Below are 18689 nucleotides of genomic sequence, written 5' to 3' on the forward strand. Positions count from 1 at the left end.
AAGGCTCGCCTGTCATTGAAAAGGGATCATGTTCACATACATAGTAACTGGACAAAGCTCCATTTGTCTGGTGTACAGTGTTCAGAAGTTATTTAAGCCAGAAATGTGCCCTAAAGATGGACAATATTTATTAGAATTTGCATGCTTCCTTTAAAACTTGTGTCCTTCAGGTCACAGTTATTGACTTCTCTTCTTCAGCAAGGACTTCACATGTGTGAAATGGAAATCCAAATGATGCATTGGATTTTCTATTTTTAAAGTAATTTCCAGCATAACATTCTATACCAAAATTTCCATTGGTTGTGTACCTTTTGAATTTTTTTAATGATAGTCAATATGGTAGAATATGAGAGTTGTTTAGAAAAAAGAAATGAGTAAATACTACCTAATGATTTCTCTGTTATCAAAAGAAAGTAATTATTTTTATATTTTTGACAGTCAAATGCATTTTTTCTTATTAATTGATTTTTTTTAACCTTCATTACTCCCTCCAGGTCCCAAACACAGATAACAGTACTTTATCAAAGTCATTCGTTATGGATTCGGGTCTTCAATACACTAGCTATGCATTATTCAGTAAGAAAAGAAAATAGGCCAATGTGTATAAGAAGGTCATGTTTTATTTTAGATTTTTGCTAAGGAAAGTTAATTTTTCATTCCCTAAGTCTACTTTTACCTACTTTCCTTAAATGCTACAATATTTTAAATTTTGTCATTTATTTTCAAGGTATAACCTACACATGATAAAATTTACCATATTTTGTGTACAATTCTGAAAGAAGAGTTGACCAGTTTAAACAGTCATGTAGCTGTCACCACAAGGTTTCATTACCCCTAAAATTGGTTTGTGTTGCTTTGCAGTTCAGGTTCCTTGTACCTCAGCCTCTGGCAAACTTGTTTTATGTTACTATTATTTTGCTATCATTTTAATTAGCTACAACTTACTTAGTATTTATTCTCCACGATTTACTAAAAGGTACCTTCCCAGTAATGATATTGTTAATGCAATTGAAGTGAAAGAGAAAATGAAGCAGTTCAAAGGAAAATAATCTGAGAAAACACTGTAATTAAAACCATTATGCAGGACAAAGGCTAACAGAGTTTTGCGAAGAAAACACTGATCATAGTAAACACCCTCGTTCAACAACAAAAGAGACGACTCTACACATGGACATCCCCAGATGGTCAATACCAAAATCAAATTGATTATATTCTTGCAGCCAAAAATGGAGAAGCTCTATACAGTCAGATAGAACAAGACCTGAAGTTCCCTGTGGCTCAGATCATCACCTCCTCATTGCAAAGTTCAGGCTTAAATTGAAGAATATAAGGAAAACCACTGAGCCTGTTAGGTATGACCTAAATCAAACCCCTTATGATTATACAGTGGAGGTAACAAATAGATTCAAGGGCTTAGATCGACAGACAGAGTGCCTGAAGAACTATGAACAGAGGTTTGTAACATTGTACAGGAGTAGATGACTAAAACCAACCCTTAGAAAAAGAAATGCAAGAAGGCAACGTGATTATCTTGCCTTACAAATTATGAGGCCTTACAAATAGCTGAGAAAAGAAGAGAGGCAAAAGGCAAAAGAGAAAGGGAAAGATATACCCAGCTGAATGCAGAATGTCAGAGAATAGCAAGGAGAGATAAAAAAGCCTTCTTCAATGAGCAATGCAAAGAAATAGAGGAAAACACTGAAAAGGGAATGACTAGAGACCTCTTCAAGAAAACTGCAGATATCAAGGGAACATTTCATGCAAGGATGGGCACGATAAAGGAAAGAAATGTTATGGATCTAACAGAAGCAGAAGAAACTGAAAAGAGGTGGCAAGAATACACAGGAGAACTGTACAAAAAAGGTCTTAATGACTCAGATAACCACGATGGTGTGATCACTCACCTAGTGATCCTGGAGCCAGACATCCTGGAGGGTGAAGTCAAATAGGCCATAGGAAGCACTACCACAGACAAAGCTAATTAAGGTGATGAAATTCCAGCTGAACTATTTAAAATCCTAAAAGATGATGTTGTAAAAGTGTTGCACTCGATATGCCGGAAATTCAGCAGTAGCCACAGGACTGGAAAAGGTCAGTTTTCATTCAAATCCCTAAGAAGGGCAATGCTGTACAATGTTCAAACTACCATAAAATTGCACTCATTTCACTTGCTAGAAAAATAATGCTCAAAATCCTTCAAGCAAGCCTTCAACAGTACATGAACTGAGAACTTCCAGATGTACAAACGGGATTTAGAAAAGGCAGAGGAACCAGAGATCAAATTGTCAACAGCTGCTGGATCATAGAATAAAGCAAGGGAATTTCAGAAAAACATCTACTTATGTTTTATTGACTACACTAAAACCTTTGTGTGGATCACAACAAACTGTGGAAAATTCTTAAAGAGATGGAAATAGACTATTTTAACTGGCTCCTGAAAAACCTGTATGTAGGACAAGAAGCAACAGTTAGAACTGGACATGGAACAGCAGACTGGTTCAAAATTGGGAAAGGAGTACGTCAAGGCTGTGTATTGTCACATTGCTTATCTTAACTTACATGCAGAATACATGCGAAATGCCACTGGATGACTCACAAGCTGGGATTGTGAGAAAGAAATATCAATAACCTCAGGTATGCGTATGATACCACGTAATGGTGGAAAGCAAAGAGGAACTAAAGAACCCCCTAATGGAGTAATAGATGAGAGTGAGAAAGTTAACTTAAAACTCAACATTCAAAAAATGAAAGTCATGGCATCCAGTCCCATTACTTCATGGCAAACAGATGGGGGAAAAGTGGAAGCAGTGAAAGATTTTATCTCCCTGGGCTCCAAAATCACTGTGGATGGTGACTGCAGTCATGAAAATAAAAGATGCTTGCTTCTTGAAGCTGAAGCTCCAGGACTTTGGCTACCTTATGGGAAGAAATGACTCTTTGGAAAAGACCCTGATGCTTTGAAAGATTGAAGGCAGAAGGAGAAAGGGACAGCAGAGAATGAGATGGTTGGATGGCATCACCTACTCAATGGACATGAGTTTGAGCAAACTCAGAGAGATAGTGAAGGACAGGGAAGCCTGGGATGCTGCAGTTAATGGGGTCGCAAAGAGCCAGATATAACTTAATGAATGAACAACAGCAACAATACAAACATTAAGTATTTCTATTATAATTCTAAGTTATTTCTAAAAATGAAGAAAATGTTGCCAAATCTTTCTTCTCATATATTATTTATAATTGATAAGTGACTTATCCATCATTAACTCTTAAACTACTATTTAGCAATATTTCTTCCAAAAAAGATCATTTGATAATAAAATTTTTTGAATGGTTTGAATGTATGTTGGCTTATGTATAAAACTGTAGTTTATTTAAAATTCTATTTAATATAATAAAATGATTTCAAGAATATATTTAAATATATATTACATTTAATATGATAATAATTGTGATATGAGACCTCATATGTTGGCAATAAATCAAGTTACTCTTAAATGCCCTTTTGCATTTTATTGACTTACATAGTCTTTAAATCAACTTATTTATCCTAAATATCCACTTCCAAAATATTTATATAGAGTAAGTCCATGAAATTTTGTCACAGTCTTGTTCTTCATTAGCCTCAAAAAACTTATGTTTTAAATTTAATTGAGGAGGTCTTTCTATTCAGAAGGCTCTTTAAAAAAAAATCTTTTGATTGACATTTTTAACTAAAACCAAATATCATTTGTTGTCAAGAGAATCATATTGTCCTCCAGGTTCATCCATGTTATTGCAAATGGCAGGATAATCATTTTTAAGGCTAAATGATATCCTATTGCATATATCTGCCATAACTTCTTTACTCATTCATCCATTAATGGAAACTTAGGTTAGGACTGTATGAGTCCATGGGGTCACAGAGAGTCAGACATGACTGAACAACTTTCAAATAATACCATTTTTCAAATAATATTTGTCTTCCAAATAATATTATTTTGCAAATAATACTGCAATGAACATGGAGAGCACATATCTCTTTTAGGTATTCATTTCATTTTCTTTGGATGTGTGTTCTTAAGAGATATTACTGGACAATATGGTGTTTCTGTCTTTAGATTTTTTTACGGAAACTTCATACTCTTTTTCATAATAGCTGTACCAATTTATATTCCAACCAATAGTATACAAGTTTTTTGTGGTTCCATAAGAGTTTTAGGAACTTTTTTTTTTCTATTTCTGTTTAAAAAAAAATGCCACATGTATTTTCAGAGAGGATGCATTGACCCTAAGGGTCACCTTGGGTAGTAAAGATATTTTAACTGTACTAATTCTTCCAATCCAAGAATGTAAGATGTCTTTCCATTTATTTTTATCTTCTTTAATTTCTGTCATCAATGTGTTATAGTTTTCAGTGTATAAGTCTTTCATATATTTTGCTAAGTTTATTCTTAGATATTTTATTCTTTTTGATGCTACTGAAAATGAGATAATTTTATTAACTCCCTTTTTTGACATTTCATTTTTAGTGGGTAGAAACACAGATTAATTCAGGAGCATGGTTCCAACTTCAAGGGCTCCACTCCCAAGAATATTTTATAAATTTAACCCATTGCAGGGGGAAAATATGGGAGTCTTTATTATTTAGATGTCTTTAACTTTATGAATTGAAGGAAACCTGTACTCAGTTTTGACTTCATTATTTACTAGCTGAAATTAGCCAAAACTTTCTTTTCTGTGAACCTCATGAGTTAGTATTTCTGTATTTTTATAGAGTTCTTAAAGTTTGAGTGAAATAATGCAAGCTTGCTTTATTTTTTTCAGTTAAAGATATTAGTTACTCCTGTGTTTCAAGCAGGGCCCATTCCAGTAAGAAAACCCTTTAATCCCTGGAAACATTACTACCATTCTCTGAACTTGTTGTTTGGTCTGAGCTCAGCATGTGGCTGGCATCCAAGAAATCCCAGTCCTTCCACAGGTTCTTCATAAAACCTCTTCATTACTTTGAAGTGAAGCCGCTCAGTCGTCTCCAAATCTTTGTGACCCCATGGATTGTAGCCTACAAGGCTCCTCTGTCCATGGAATTTTCCAGGCAAGAGTACTGGAATGGGTTTGCCATTTCCTTCTCCAGAGCATCTTCCCAAGCCAGGGATCAAACCAGGGTTTCCCACATTGCAGGCAGATGCTTTATTGTCCAAGCCGCTTCCCTTGTGGCTCTGCTTGTAAAGAATCTGCCTGCAATGCAGGAGACCTGGGTTTGATCCCTCTGTTGGGAAGATCCCCTGGAGTATTCTGGCCTAGAGAATTCCACAGGCAGTCCACGGGTTGCAAAGAGTCAGGCACGACTGAGCGACTTTCATTACTTTACTTCTAGTGAATTTTAAGCATCTTGCAAATCCACATTCAAATAAAGTATGAAAGATAACTACTTTTTAAAAAAAATTTGCCAGTATCTTTCCTTAATAAGCCTCAATTTGTGCAAATGAGTATGCGTGAGAGCATCTGCAGATGTGGTGTGAAATACTGTAGGCTCAAGGTAGACAGCTTTAAAGTACCATCAGGTAATTAAATTAAGACCGTTTTCTAATTGTTCGTTTTGGATTGTTCCTATACTTGAAGAAGGAAAGTTAGGAAATTCTTCAGCCATAATTCAAGCAGGCAGCACATTCTTTAATTTCAATTATTTGGATATTTCAGAGGAAAATGGTTTGGGTTTAAATTGTTAAATAAGAGGCTGATTTACATATCAAGATTATTTTTCATTTCCATTAAAATTGAAGTAGCTTTTAATTGTCATATTGTACATTATTTTGGCTATGGTGCCATTATTGCAACTTTGCATTATTATTGCTGTATGTTTTAAATTTTTCTTAGAAGACTATTGCAGTGTTTGTATTAATTTAACTTATTGTAATTAAAATTTGCCAACAGGAGAATTTCACTGTGGATTTGAAGACGGTAACATTTGTTTGTTCACCCAAGATGATACAGATAATTTTGACTGGACAAAACAAAGTACTGCAACAAGAAATACAAAATATACTCCAAACACTGGACCTAATGCTGATCGTAGTGGCTCCAAAGAAGGTATGAGGGTATGAAATGGTGTGTTCACAATCATACTCCAGCCTTGGACTTTAAAAAATGCTATTATGCTAAATGTGAAATGCAAGAGAATGTTTAGCTATAGATTTAAATATTTTGGAACAAAACATGAAATTTTTTATTTACCATATCAAGTATTCAGTTATTTACAAAGTTTGTAATCATTAATTTTCACTGACAACTTACTGACCTGTATAAAGAGATTAGGAAATTTTTTTGACAATTCAAGTCTAAAATTCCAGTTTTGCCTCATTTTTATACATTTTTAAAAATTTATTTTTAATTATGTATATTATTTATTTTTATATTGTTTGCATATATAGATTTTTATAAATAAGATGCAGACTCTCCTATTAATTTTACTATTAATATATACAAAAATTCTAACCTTTCACTGATTTTAAATTTCATGTCACCTACTAATAATTTGCCTACACATTTTATTTTGTCTTTTCAAAGGTTTTTACATGTACATTGAGACATCTCGACCCAGATTGGAAGGAGAAAAGGCTCGACTTCTCAGCCCTGTTTTCAGCATAGCTCCCAAAAACCCTTATGGACCCACGAACACTGCATATTGTTTCAGCTTCTTTTATCACATGTATGGACAACATATAGGTGAGATGGCAAATGTTACTGTTTCTTCTAAAGTAAATCATAACTTGGAACAAAAAGGTTCACAAACACATAGGATGAAGTCAATTTTAGTCAAAGAATATCATCATTAAATTTTTAATGGCTCAACTGCACATGGACAATAAGATGCAAAGAATGTTACCCCATCATGTTCTAATTTCCCAAATTTAGATTAGAATTTGAAATTTTGGGGCATTACCTACCTCCTCTGGAATCCTAATTTAGGCCAACCTAAATTAGGTTAAATTCTTCATGAGATCTTCTTGGGACTCAATACCAGCATAATTTACACTGTTTCTTTCCAAAGAAATGTGCTTGGATAATGACTCAATGTATATTCAGTTCAGTTCAGTTCAGTTCAGTCGCTCAGTCGTGTCAGACTCTTTGCGACTCCATGAATCGCAGCACGCGAGGCCTCCCTGTCCATCACCAACTCCAGGAGTTCACTCACACTCACATCCATCGAGTCGGTGATGCCATCCAGCCATCTCATCCTCTGTCGTCCCTTTCTCCTCCTGCCCCCAATCCCTCCCAGCATCAGAGTCTTTTCCAATGAGTCAACTCTTCACATGAGGTGGCCAGAGTACTGGAGTTTCAGCTTTAGCATCAGTCCTTCCAAAGAAATCCCAGGGCTGATCTCCTTCAGAATGGACTGGTTGGATCTCCTTGCAGTCCAAGGGACTCTCAAGAATCTTCTCCAACACCACAGTTCAAAAGCATCAATTCTTCAGTGCTCAGCCTTCTTCACAGTCCAACTCTCACATCCATACATGACCACTGGAAAAACCATAGCCTTGACTAGACGGACCTTTGTTGGCAAAGTAATGTCTCTGCTTTTGAATATGCTATCTAGGTTGGTCATAACTTTTCTTCCAAGGAGTAAGCATCTTTTAATTTCATGGCTGCATTCACCATCTGCAGTGATTTTGAAGCCCCAAAATATAAAGTCTGACACTGTTTCCACTGTTTCCCCATCTATTTCCCATGAAGTGATGGGACCGGATGCCATGATCTTCGTTTTCTGAATGTTGAGCTTTAAGCCAACTTTTTCACTCTCCTCTTTCACTTTCATCAAGAGGCTTTTTAGTTCCTCTTCACTTTCTGCCCTAAGGGTGGTGTCATCTGCATATCTGAGGTTATTGATATTTCTCCCAGCAATCTTGATTCCAACTTGTGTTTCTTCCAGTCCAGCATTTCTCATGATGTACTCTGCATAGAAGTTAAATAAGCAGGGTGACAATAATCAGCCTTGACGTACTCCTTTTCCTATTTGGAACCAGTCTGTTGTTCCATGTCCAGTTCTAACTGTTGCTTCCTGACCTGCACACAGATTTCTCAAGAGGCAGGTTAGGTGCTCTGGTATTCCCATCTCTTTCAGAATTTTCCACAGTTTATTGTGATCCACACAGTCAAGGCTTTGGCATATTCAATAAAGCAGAAATAGATGTTTTTTTCTGGAACTCTCTTGCTTTTTCCATGATCCAGCGGATGTTGGCAACTTGATCTCTGGAACCGTGAAAAGAAGTGTGGCCATATTTGGAAGACAAGTGCTTTTAGCAGTATCTACCCATTTGAAATATTGGTGTGATAGCTTCTTGTTTGTAAAGTGTGCCTAACATACCTAGTAGGACTTAAGAATATCCTTGATCCTGAAAAACATACAAAGATGAAGACACAGTTCCTTCCCTTAGAGATCCTAAGGTAACAGAGGCTAAGATGAGTAATTACACAATCATGCTAGGCAGAATACCACATAACCTCAAGAAAAAACCTAATAAACTTGTTAAGAGTAGGGAGATAGGGAACAGAAGGAGTTCATACAGATCTACAATTCTTTATGTGTAATTATAAAATCAAAACCACTGAACACAAACTGTTTTAAATTTAATTATTTGGCAACCACTTTCTAGCCTGATCTGCATATGTTAGAATCTATGGCCTGAACTGATATAAACCCATGTGTAGTCTTTATTTATCCAAATGAATATGAACATATGTACTATTTTCAGCAAAAATATTATTGTGTTTAATTGTGGAATTCTGTTTTAGTTCTTAAGAGCTAAAGAACTAAACTTTAGTTTAAGAACTAAAACAGATTATATATTATATAAGACATACACTCTTAACTATAAAATAAGATAAAATTCTGAATGGTGATGCATATCTAGCTCTACAGAGCTTGGCACGGGACTGTGGATCTTTATCTATTTGGAGGATAAGGGAGTGCTTGGGACAAAGGGAAACGTTTCTCTATGAAAGAAGGGCGCATTTTCAATAGTCAGAGATAAGCATGGAGAAGATTGTTGTTCAGTCGCTCAGTTGTGTCCAACTCTTTGCTACCCCATGGAGAGCAGCACACCAGGCTTCCCTGTCCTTCACCATCTCCCAGAGTTTACTGAAACTCATGTCCACCGAATTGGTGATGGCATCTAACTATCTCATCCTCTGCCTCTCCCCTTCTCTTCCTGCCTTCAGTCTTTCCCAGCATCAGGGGCTTTTCTAATGAGTTGACTCTTTGCATGAGGTTGCCAAAGTATTGGAGTTCAGCTTCAGCATCAGTCCTTCCAATGAATAGTCAGGGCTGATTTCCTTAAGGATTGACTGGTTTGATCTCTTTGCAGTCTAAGGGACTTTCAAGAGTCTTCTCCAACACCACAATTCAAAAACATCAATTTTCTGGCACACAGGTTTCTTTATGGTCCAACACTCGCATTCATACATGACTACAAGAAAACCATCGCTTTGACTATATGGACCTTTGTTGGCAAAGTGATCTCTGCTTTTTAATATGCTGCCTAGTGTTGTCATAGCTTTTCTTCCAAGAAGCAACTGTGCTTTGATTCCACAGCTGCAATCCACCATCTGCAGTGATTTTGGAGCCCAAGAAGATAAAATCTGTCACTGTTTCTATTGTTTCTCCATCTATTTGCCAATAAGTGATGAGACCAGATGCCATGATCTTCATTTTTTGAATACTGAGTTTTAAGCCAACTTTTTTACTCTCCTCTTTCACTTTAATCAAGAGGCTCTTTAGTTCCTCTTTGCTTTCTGTAATTAGGGTGATGTCATTTGCATATTTGAGGTTACCGATATTTCTCCTGACAATCTTGATTCCAGCTTGTGTTTTAACCAGCCCGGCATTTTGCATAATGTAATCTGAATATAAGTTAAATAAGCAGGGTGACAATATGCAGCCATTATCTATTCCTTTCCCAATTTGGAACCAGTCCGTTGTCCCATGTCCGGTTCTAAATGTTGCTTCTTGATCTGCATACAGGTTTCTCAGGAGGCAAGTAAGGTGTTCTGATATTCCCATCTCTTTACGAATTTTCCACAGTTTGTTGTGATCCACACAATCAAAGTCTTTAGCATAGTCAATGAAGCAGAAATAGATGTTTTTCTCAAATTATCTTGCTTTATTCTGTGATCCAAGAGATATTGGCAATTTCATCTCTCATTCCTCTGCCTTCTCTAAATCCAGCTTGAACATCTGGAAGTTCTTGATTCATGTACTGTTGAAGCCTGGCTTGGAGAATTTGGGGCATTAACTTTGTTAGCGTGTGAAATGAATGCAATTGTGTGGTAGTTTGAGCATTCTTTGGCATTGCATTTCTTTGGGACTGGAATGAAAACTGATCTTTTCCAGTCCTGTGGCCACTGCTTTCTCCAAATTTTCTGGCATATTGAGTGCAGCCCTTTCACAGCATCATCTTTTAGGATTTGAAATAGCTCAACAGGAATTCCATCTCCTCCACTAGCTTTGTTCATAGTGATGCTTCCTAAGGCTCACTTGACTTTGCAGGGAAGATTAGGGTCTGGTAATGAAAAAATAAAATTTGGATGTGAGAATATTAATTGTCTTAATATAAATTTAACAAATCTAAAAATGTAAATTTGTTGGTTTTCTTTAGTCACTAGGTCGTGGTCAACTCTTTGAGACACTATGGACTGTAGCCCTTCAGGCTCCTCTGTCCTTGGGATTTCCCAGGCAATAATACTGGAGTGGGTTGCCATTTCCTTCTCCAGGGGATCTTCCCAAATCCAGGGATAGAACCTGTGTCTCCTGCATTGCAGGTGGATATATTATCACTGACCCACCAAGGAAGCCTCTAAAAATATAAATATTTTCCTATAAATTAATACATTTGTGCACATATTACCAGCTATTATACTTATGTAAGTGAAGTAATCCTTTTAATAAGTTTATAAAGATGAGCATCATTATCCATCTTTTACAGTTAAGAAAGTTTAAACTTTGTGAATTTGTATGAATTACAAGTAATTGTTTATGCTGGTTTCAAATTCATAGCCAAAATTATTAACCAGTATTCTTTACAATGGAGTAGTTGGTGACAAACTTGAAACGGTAAACTCCTGTGCAGTGAAAAAAAAAAAATGCCCTCAACATGAAGTCAGGAAATCTGTGTGGGAATTTGGTTGTAGCACTCAGTCTTTGTAAGAATGTACAGAAGTCACTTAAAATATCTGGATCTAGGTCTCCTCATCTTTAAAATATGAATAGTGATTCCTATTTCATAAATTTGTAGTTTCAGAGCGCCCCTGGCAGTCCAGTGGTTAAGACTGTGCCTTCTAAATGTAGTTGGTATGTGTTCCATCCTTGGTCAGGGAATTAGTAATTCCACATATCTAGCAGCCAAAAAAGCAGAACATAAATAGCAGAAGCAATGTTTCAACAAGTTCAATAAAGACTAAAAAATGATCACATCAAAAGTATCTTTAAAAAAATCAATTAAAAAAAGACTTGTAATTCAAGTTAAATAAGATAATGTACATAAAATCTTATCTCAGATGGTAGACACTCATAATGTTAGGTTACTTTGAATTTCAAAGAGGAGCAATATTAGCAATCATAAAGTAATAGCTAATATTTATGAAATACTCATAATGGACCAGGACACTATTCCTAACATGTGATAGGTTATTTCTCTTAATTTTTGCAATAGACATTTAGACTCATTAAAAATATCATCCTGTTTTATAGATAATGAAATTAAAATACTGAGAACGTTAGTTACCATGCCGGTCATATCATAACTGGTAAGTGTGTTTGCACTCAGTCATGTTCAACTCTTTATACCCAATGGACTGTAGCCCACCAGATTCCTCTGTCCATGGGATTCTTCAGGCAGGAATACTGGAGTGGGTTGTCCTAGCCTCCTCTAGGGGATCTCCTCGACTCAGGAATTGAACCCATGTGTAGTGAAGTCATATACTAATCTGGGAAGCTGGACATGTAGTCTGCCTGCTTCACCTGCAAGGAGACTGTTGGAATATCCCGGAAGCTTAGCTGTTTTGCAGTCAGGGAAAACTTACTACAGAGTTTGTACAGACAACAAGTATAGTGACATCTATGATTTGGGGAAATAAATCTCCTAAGCATAGGTAAAATTATTGAGAAACATAATACAGACTGGAAAGGCAATTAAAAAGCTATGAGAATAGTCATGGGTTCACTGCAGCCTAAACTATGAAAGGGAATAAATCCCAACACAATTGGCAGACCATATTATTTATTGTGAGATTACTGTTTTATTACCAGTATAGGATTAGCTTAACTCTAATTCTTCTCTTTAATCAGGTATAATTTCACATACTCTATTTTGACTATATTTCATGGACTTTTTTTTCTTTTCTTCCAGTATACCTTGAAACAGGCATATTTTAAAATGGTTTTCAAAAAATAATTTCAAGATAAATATTTTGAATTACTTTAATTGAGCAAGCTATGCATTTACCTTATTTGTGAGGCTGGCTTCCTTCGATTCCCTCTCAAATGTTTTGCATATTTATGCTGAGTTTCAAGATAATTTCAATATACTTTTAACTTCATCACTGTTATTCTTATGAACTTTATTGTCAATGAATGCCAACTTGTTCTGCTAGTTTTGTTCTGATTATTTCAAAGAAAAGGCAGTTCTCCATTTTTTCCATGTTCTCAAAAATCTACTATTTTGATACCTGTGTCATTTCCCTGCTTCCTCAGAGGCTTAAAGTTTGCAGATGTCAGGTATATCACTTGGGTCCCCTCTCAGCAGGAACAACCGAGCTGCTAAAATCTAGGCAAAAATATCTGTAGACATTGACTACTCAATCAATGACAGTTAGGTGAGTTACCTCATTAGAAAGATATTGCCTGTATCTAAAACCTTCCCTCTTTGCAAATATTATTCTAAGATGTTCATTTATCTGTTAACTTGGGGCGGGGGGTGGGGTGTGGGCATCTATCATCACTGGTTTTACAAACTATAGTCTCAGTTTTATCCATTCTTTTGGAAAACAAGATTCACAATGATTTGTCCTGGATTTCTAATCACATACTTGCAATTATTCTTGAGTAACCATGAGTAATCTTTGCTCTCTTGATTGGCACTAATGGACAATATATCATTGAAAAGAGTCACAGTTTTTTAAATAATACAAAAGTGGATGATCAGTTAGTTATTTGTTATTTATTAAAGTTTCCTCTTTGAAATAAAGTCAAATATGTTATATTACTTATCTATTATTGCTGCATGATAAGATTCACCCATGTTTCGTGACTTAAAACAACAAAGATTGATGATCTCACATTTTCTGTGGGTCAGGAGTATAGGTATGGCTTAGCTGTAGCTGTAGCTCTGGGTCTGTCATGAGGTTGCAGACAAGCAATCAGGTAAGACTGCAGCCTAAGTCAAAGACTTCACTTGGGGATAATACACTTCTAAGCTCACCTCTTAGGATTTTGGCAGGTCTCACTCCCTTACAGGTGTTAGACTAAGGATATTGATTTCTTGCTGTCTGTTGGCCAGAGGCCTTTCTCAGTTCCTCACCATATGGACAGCTCTCTAAGACCGTCTCATGGCAGCAGACTTCCTCCAAAGCAAGTGATCCATGAGAGAGAGTAAATACACACCTAACATTTGTTATAACCTAGTCACTGGAGTGACATCCCATAGCTTCTGTCTTTTTCTATTTATTACAACTGAGTTGATCATCCCAATTCACATTCTGGGGAGAAAATGATACACGAGTGTTAATCCTAGGAGGTTGAAATCATTGGGTGGCATCTTAGAGATTGTCTGCCACACTTTTACAGTTTCTTATTAAGTTTTCATCAAAATTGATTTGAGAAAAAAATAAATGAGAGCTATAATATGTCACCTTTAAACTAACTGTTGATTCATAGGTACATGACACAATATCTGACTATTTGTAATAACATAAGATTGTTTCAACAGTCCTAAACCACAAGTAAGCATTTTGATTCTTGATTAATCAGCTAAATTTCTAACTTTCTTGCAAAGAAATTGAACCTCATGACAAAAACTCATTAAAAATCAGTAAAATATATACTTAATTTATTTCTAGAAATAAGAATGTGAAATATAAACATCAAACCATACCAGGAATGTAAATATAAAAATACAAAAGACACTTACGAATATAGTCATTGAACTTGATAACAATGGTTCAATACAGTTGTGTCTCTAGAAAGCTACTTTCACTATGAAACAAATAGGAAGTAGGGAAAAGGAGGAGTTCACTAATGAAATCTATTCTCATGAATCCTGAGAGGGAGGAAGAAGTGATACAGCAGAGTGAGATGGGATTGTACAAGGTGGAATTGTACGAGGTGGGATTGTGAATAAGAGGAAAAGAAGTTAATAGAAAAGGTAGGTTTAGAGATACATAAAACAGCATGAAACAAGTTTCTTGAAGAGACTAGAATTTAAAAGTCCAGTGGGGGATCAGCCTTGAAAACGATACTCATGTCTCTTCCACTGAGTTGGGATGAAAACAATTAAAACTGCTTCTGATTAATTCTTTGTTGCAAAAACAGCAAATAGATGCAAAATTTGTCTTCCTAACAGTCTGTTTTCTGTTTAAAATAAATGCAAATGTTGCATTTTAACGAGTAAGCCATTTTTAAAAAGTGGTAAATGAAAAGAAATACTGATCAGGGATATAGAAAGCTGGTGAGATTGGAGATGAAGAAGTCATTCTTCAGCCTTTTTAAATGTATTTTAGTATAGAATGTTCAGTTTGACTCTCCATCACTTCTTTTTGAAAATGCTTTATTTATTTACTTGGCTGCACTGGGTCTTAGTTGTGACACAGGAAACTTTGAACTTCATTTCTGCATGCAGGTTCTGAGCTGTGGCATGTGGGATCTAGTTCCCTGACCAAGGATCAAACCCCGGCCCCCTGCATTGGGAGCATATAGTCTCAGCCACTGGACCACCAGGAAAGTCCCTGTCCATTGCTTCTTGTGTATTGTACCGAATTAGTCTGCTAACTACTTTCCTTGCTGTCTCTTTAGCCTCAAGTTTCTGGGGGTAAAGATCATTCTGTAAAACTAATAACATAAAGACCTCAGGGATGCATGCTCCTCTGGCTTCTTCTTGGGGAGGCTCCCTCATTTATTCCAATTCTTCATGAATTTCTCCAAATTGATCTGTGTTGTATCTAGGGCTTCTTTATAGACTCTCTCCGGCTCTCTCTCTCTCTCTTTTTTTTTTTTCTTTTTAATCCTACTTGAAATGTATGCTTCGGGAGAGCAGAAACAATGTTTCTTCCCATCACATGGTACTCTGCAAATGTAAATGTGTAAGTGACCTCTCCATCAATATTTATTAAGTAAATGAATGTTTTTTTAAAACATATGGTAGAAGTAGCACTTCTCTTTAATAATCTAGGTAACTCATATTCTTCCTTCAAAATCCAACTCAAGGACATCTGCTAAACTTCTTCCCCATCATCCCTGCTCATTCTGTTCTCATAACACTTGGTACACATGTTTGGTACACATGTTTGTTGTTACCCTGACCCCTGATAGACCATAAGCTCCTTGAGAGAAATAAGCATGATTTATTCATATTTGATCTTCTGGGAAAAACAAATTCCTCAGTAGATTTTTGTGAATGATACAAACAGGTACTTTAACCTCCAGCTTCTAGAAGAGTGACAAAATGAGGGTAATGAAAGTATGAGTTTAGGTTGAAAATGGAAAGTAGTTTCACCAAGACCTTATAGGATAGGCTGGAGAAAAAATAGGAGTTAATCATTGACAACTTGATTGTGAATTCAAGTTTTATGGCAGCTTAACCATAGACTAAAACAAAAGTGTCGCGTATTTCTTAACAATTAATTCAAAAGGAAACTTAACTTAATGAAAGTACTCAGTACTTGGTGAAAGGACTCAGTAACTATAAGCAATATAGATATTGCTACATGCATGTGTGCTAAGTCACTGAAGTCATGTCCGACTCTGTATGACTGTATGGACTGTAGCCTGCCAGACTCCTCTGTCCATGAGATTCTCCAAGCAGGAATACTGGAGCCATGCCTTCTTGCAGGGGATCTTCCCGACTGAGGGATCGAACTTGCCTTTCTTACTGTCTATTGCATTGGCAGGTGGGTTCCTTCCCACTAGTGTCACCTTGGAAGCCCAAATATTGCTATACTATATAGATATTGCTATACTCTTAGCAATATCTTCACTTAGAACTTTTAGAAAACCATAAAACATGTACAATAAAAATTGAATATAATAATAGGGCATAATACATTAGATAATAAAATTCGAGTTTTCATCCTAAATATTGTGATTCAAATATGTTGCATTATGAAGATCTAACAAAATGTAAAAATAAAATTTAATGAATCTGAAAAAATTAATAAATCTGAAATTAAACTCTTGATGTTTCTCTTAATATAATATTCAGTTTATCCTTTAGCAAGAGCTGAATTAAAGCTTTCTCCATGCTGACATTCAAAGATTTTTAAATGGAGACTTAAATGTTTTCATACAAGGTACAAGGGAAACAAAGGTGAAAATCTTTTGCATGATTTTAGGAGACTGATTTGTATTCTTGTTTTAGGCAAAGATCATATTTCTTCTGATCAGTAATTTTAAATCGACATTTTTGCTTATATTTCAAATACATTCATCAAACAGAAAATCTGCCCACATAGTTTTTTATCCCCCCTTTGGGGTTAAACAACATGTGAGAGACAGTTTGAGCTTGGAAAAAAAAATTAAGATGCTATTATTTTAGGGTCTTAATTACATTGACTATAGAAGTACTTCAGCAAAATAAATGTGTAATTTTGAGACACTTGCATTTGGACCACTTCTCAGAATTAAGGCCCTTGCAAAAGACAATTCTCAGGTAGCTGAGAGTCTAGATAAGGTTGTTTAATATTCTACACTTAAATACAAGAGAATAATTACCAACAGTGGGCTATTTGTTAATAATTGTTATTAAAGTACTCTTTCTGTTAAGAATTAGATAATGCTTTTAGCAAAGTCTTCTTTATAGTTAATACTGCTAATGCCAGTGTCATCAGTGAGGAAATAATGAGGCAGAAAGAAGACGTTAATTCCCTAAATTGCTTTGTTAAATTAAGCTGTACTTTTAAGGGGGTGGTGGATAGAATTTAACCCTGATTTATTACCACTTATAATCAAAATATTATTACAGAACCTTGTCACAGACTCTCCAAAAAGACTATATGTAACATCTAGTACATTTACCTTTTAAGTCTCCAATTATGAACCACCAGTTACCCCTAAATATAGTTTCTTCCTACTTAATTATTCATTGATGATGGTATTGCAGAGGAGGAAGAAATTTTCCTCTATCTTTCTGGGTTCTGACTGGTCTAAGAATTAAATTGACATGAGATAAATTAACAGGAGAAAAATCACACAAAGTTTTATAATCAAGAGATTTGGTTGTCCTCTTTCTTATGTGGGCTTACAAGGTGTCTCTAGTGGTAAAAATCCACCTGCCAATGCAGGTGATTTAAGAAGTGTGGGTTAATCCCTGGGTTGGGAAGATCCATCCCCTGGAGGAGGAAATGGCAACACAATGCAGTATTCTTGCTTGGAGAATGCCATGCACAGAGGAGCCTGGGGGGCTGTGGTCCTTCAGGTCTTACACAACTGAAGCGACTTGGCATGCATGCAGGCAAGCATATGTATGCCCAGGCTTACAGATAGAGATTTCCCTTATAAATGTACATATTTCTTACCAAGCAGCAGCTCCTACTTGCTTTTCAGAGAATTTCCCATTTCTGCTGATTTTCGGAAAATAAGAGGCTTAAAACAATTAATATGCCAAGGAGACATGTTTTAGAGTGGCAAATTCTGCTCCCCTACATTCTCTCAGGCAAGGTATAGTCAGTTCAGTCACTCAGTCATGTAGGACTCTTTGAGACCCCATAGAGTGCAACACACCAGGCTCCCTGTCCATCACCAACTTCCGGAGCCTACTCAAACGCATGTCCACTGCATCACTGATGCCATCCAAGCATGTCATCCTCTGCCCTTCCCTTCACCTCCTGCCTTCAATCTTTCCCAGCAACAGGGTCTTTTCCAATGAGTTGGTTCCTTGAATCAATGGCCAAAGTATTGGAGTTTCAGCTTCAGCATCAGTCCTTCCAGTGAATATTCAGGACTGATTTCCTTTACGATTGACTGCTTGTATCTCCTTACATTCCAAGGGACTCTCAAGAATCTTGACCAAACCACAATTCAACAGCAGCAGTTCATCGGTGCTCAGCTTTCTTTATAGTCCGACTCTCACAGCCATACATGACTACTGGAAAAACCATAGCTTTGACTAGATGGACCTTGGTTGGCAAAGTAATGTCTCTGCTTTTCAATACACTGTCTAGTTTGGTCATAGCTTTTCTTCCAAGGAGCAAGCATCCTTTAATGTCATGGCTGCAGTCACCATCAGCAGTGATTTTGAAGCCCCCAAAATAGAGTCTCTCAGTGTTTCCATTGTTTTCCCATCTGTCTGCCATGAAATGATGGGACCAGATGCCATGATCTTAGTTTTCGGAATGATAAGTTTTAAGCCAAATTTGTCACTCTCCTCTTTCACTTTCATCAAGAGGCTCTTTAGTTTTTCTTCGCTCTCTGCCACAAAGGTGGTGTCATCTCCAATTCTCAGGTTACT

The 18689-nt window shown here is 36.3% G+C and overlaps 1 protein-coding gene across 1 annotated transcript in view; it reads left to right on the forward strand.

The window, feature by feature from the left end:
* The window catches only part of MDGA2 (MAM domain containing glycosylphosphatidylinositol anchor 2), a 928200-nt gene that overhangs the window by 871936 nt on the left and 37575 nt on the right, over window positions 1–18689 (forward strand). Inside the window, exons 13-14 of the mRNA XM_018054380.1 lie at window positions 5911–6066; window positions 6544–6702. Of these exons, the coding sequence (XP_017909869.1) occupies window positions 5911–6066; window positions 6544–6702 (315 nt within the window). The remainder of the gene's footprint in view (window positions 1–5910; window positions 6067–6543; window positions 6703–18689) is intronic.

The sequence above is a fragment of the Capra hircus genome, chromosome 10 (genome assembly GCF_001704415.2).
Source record: "Capra hircus breed San Clemente chromosome 10, ASM170441v1, whole genome shotgun sequence".
In the NCBI taxonomy this organism is placed as follows: Eukaryota; Metazoa; Chordata; class Mammalia; order Artiodactyla; family Bovidae; genus Capra; species Capra hircus.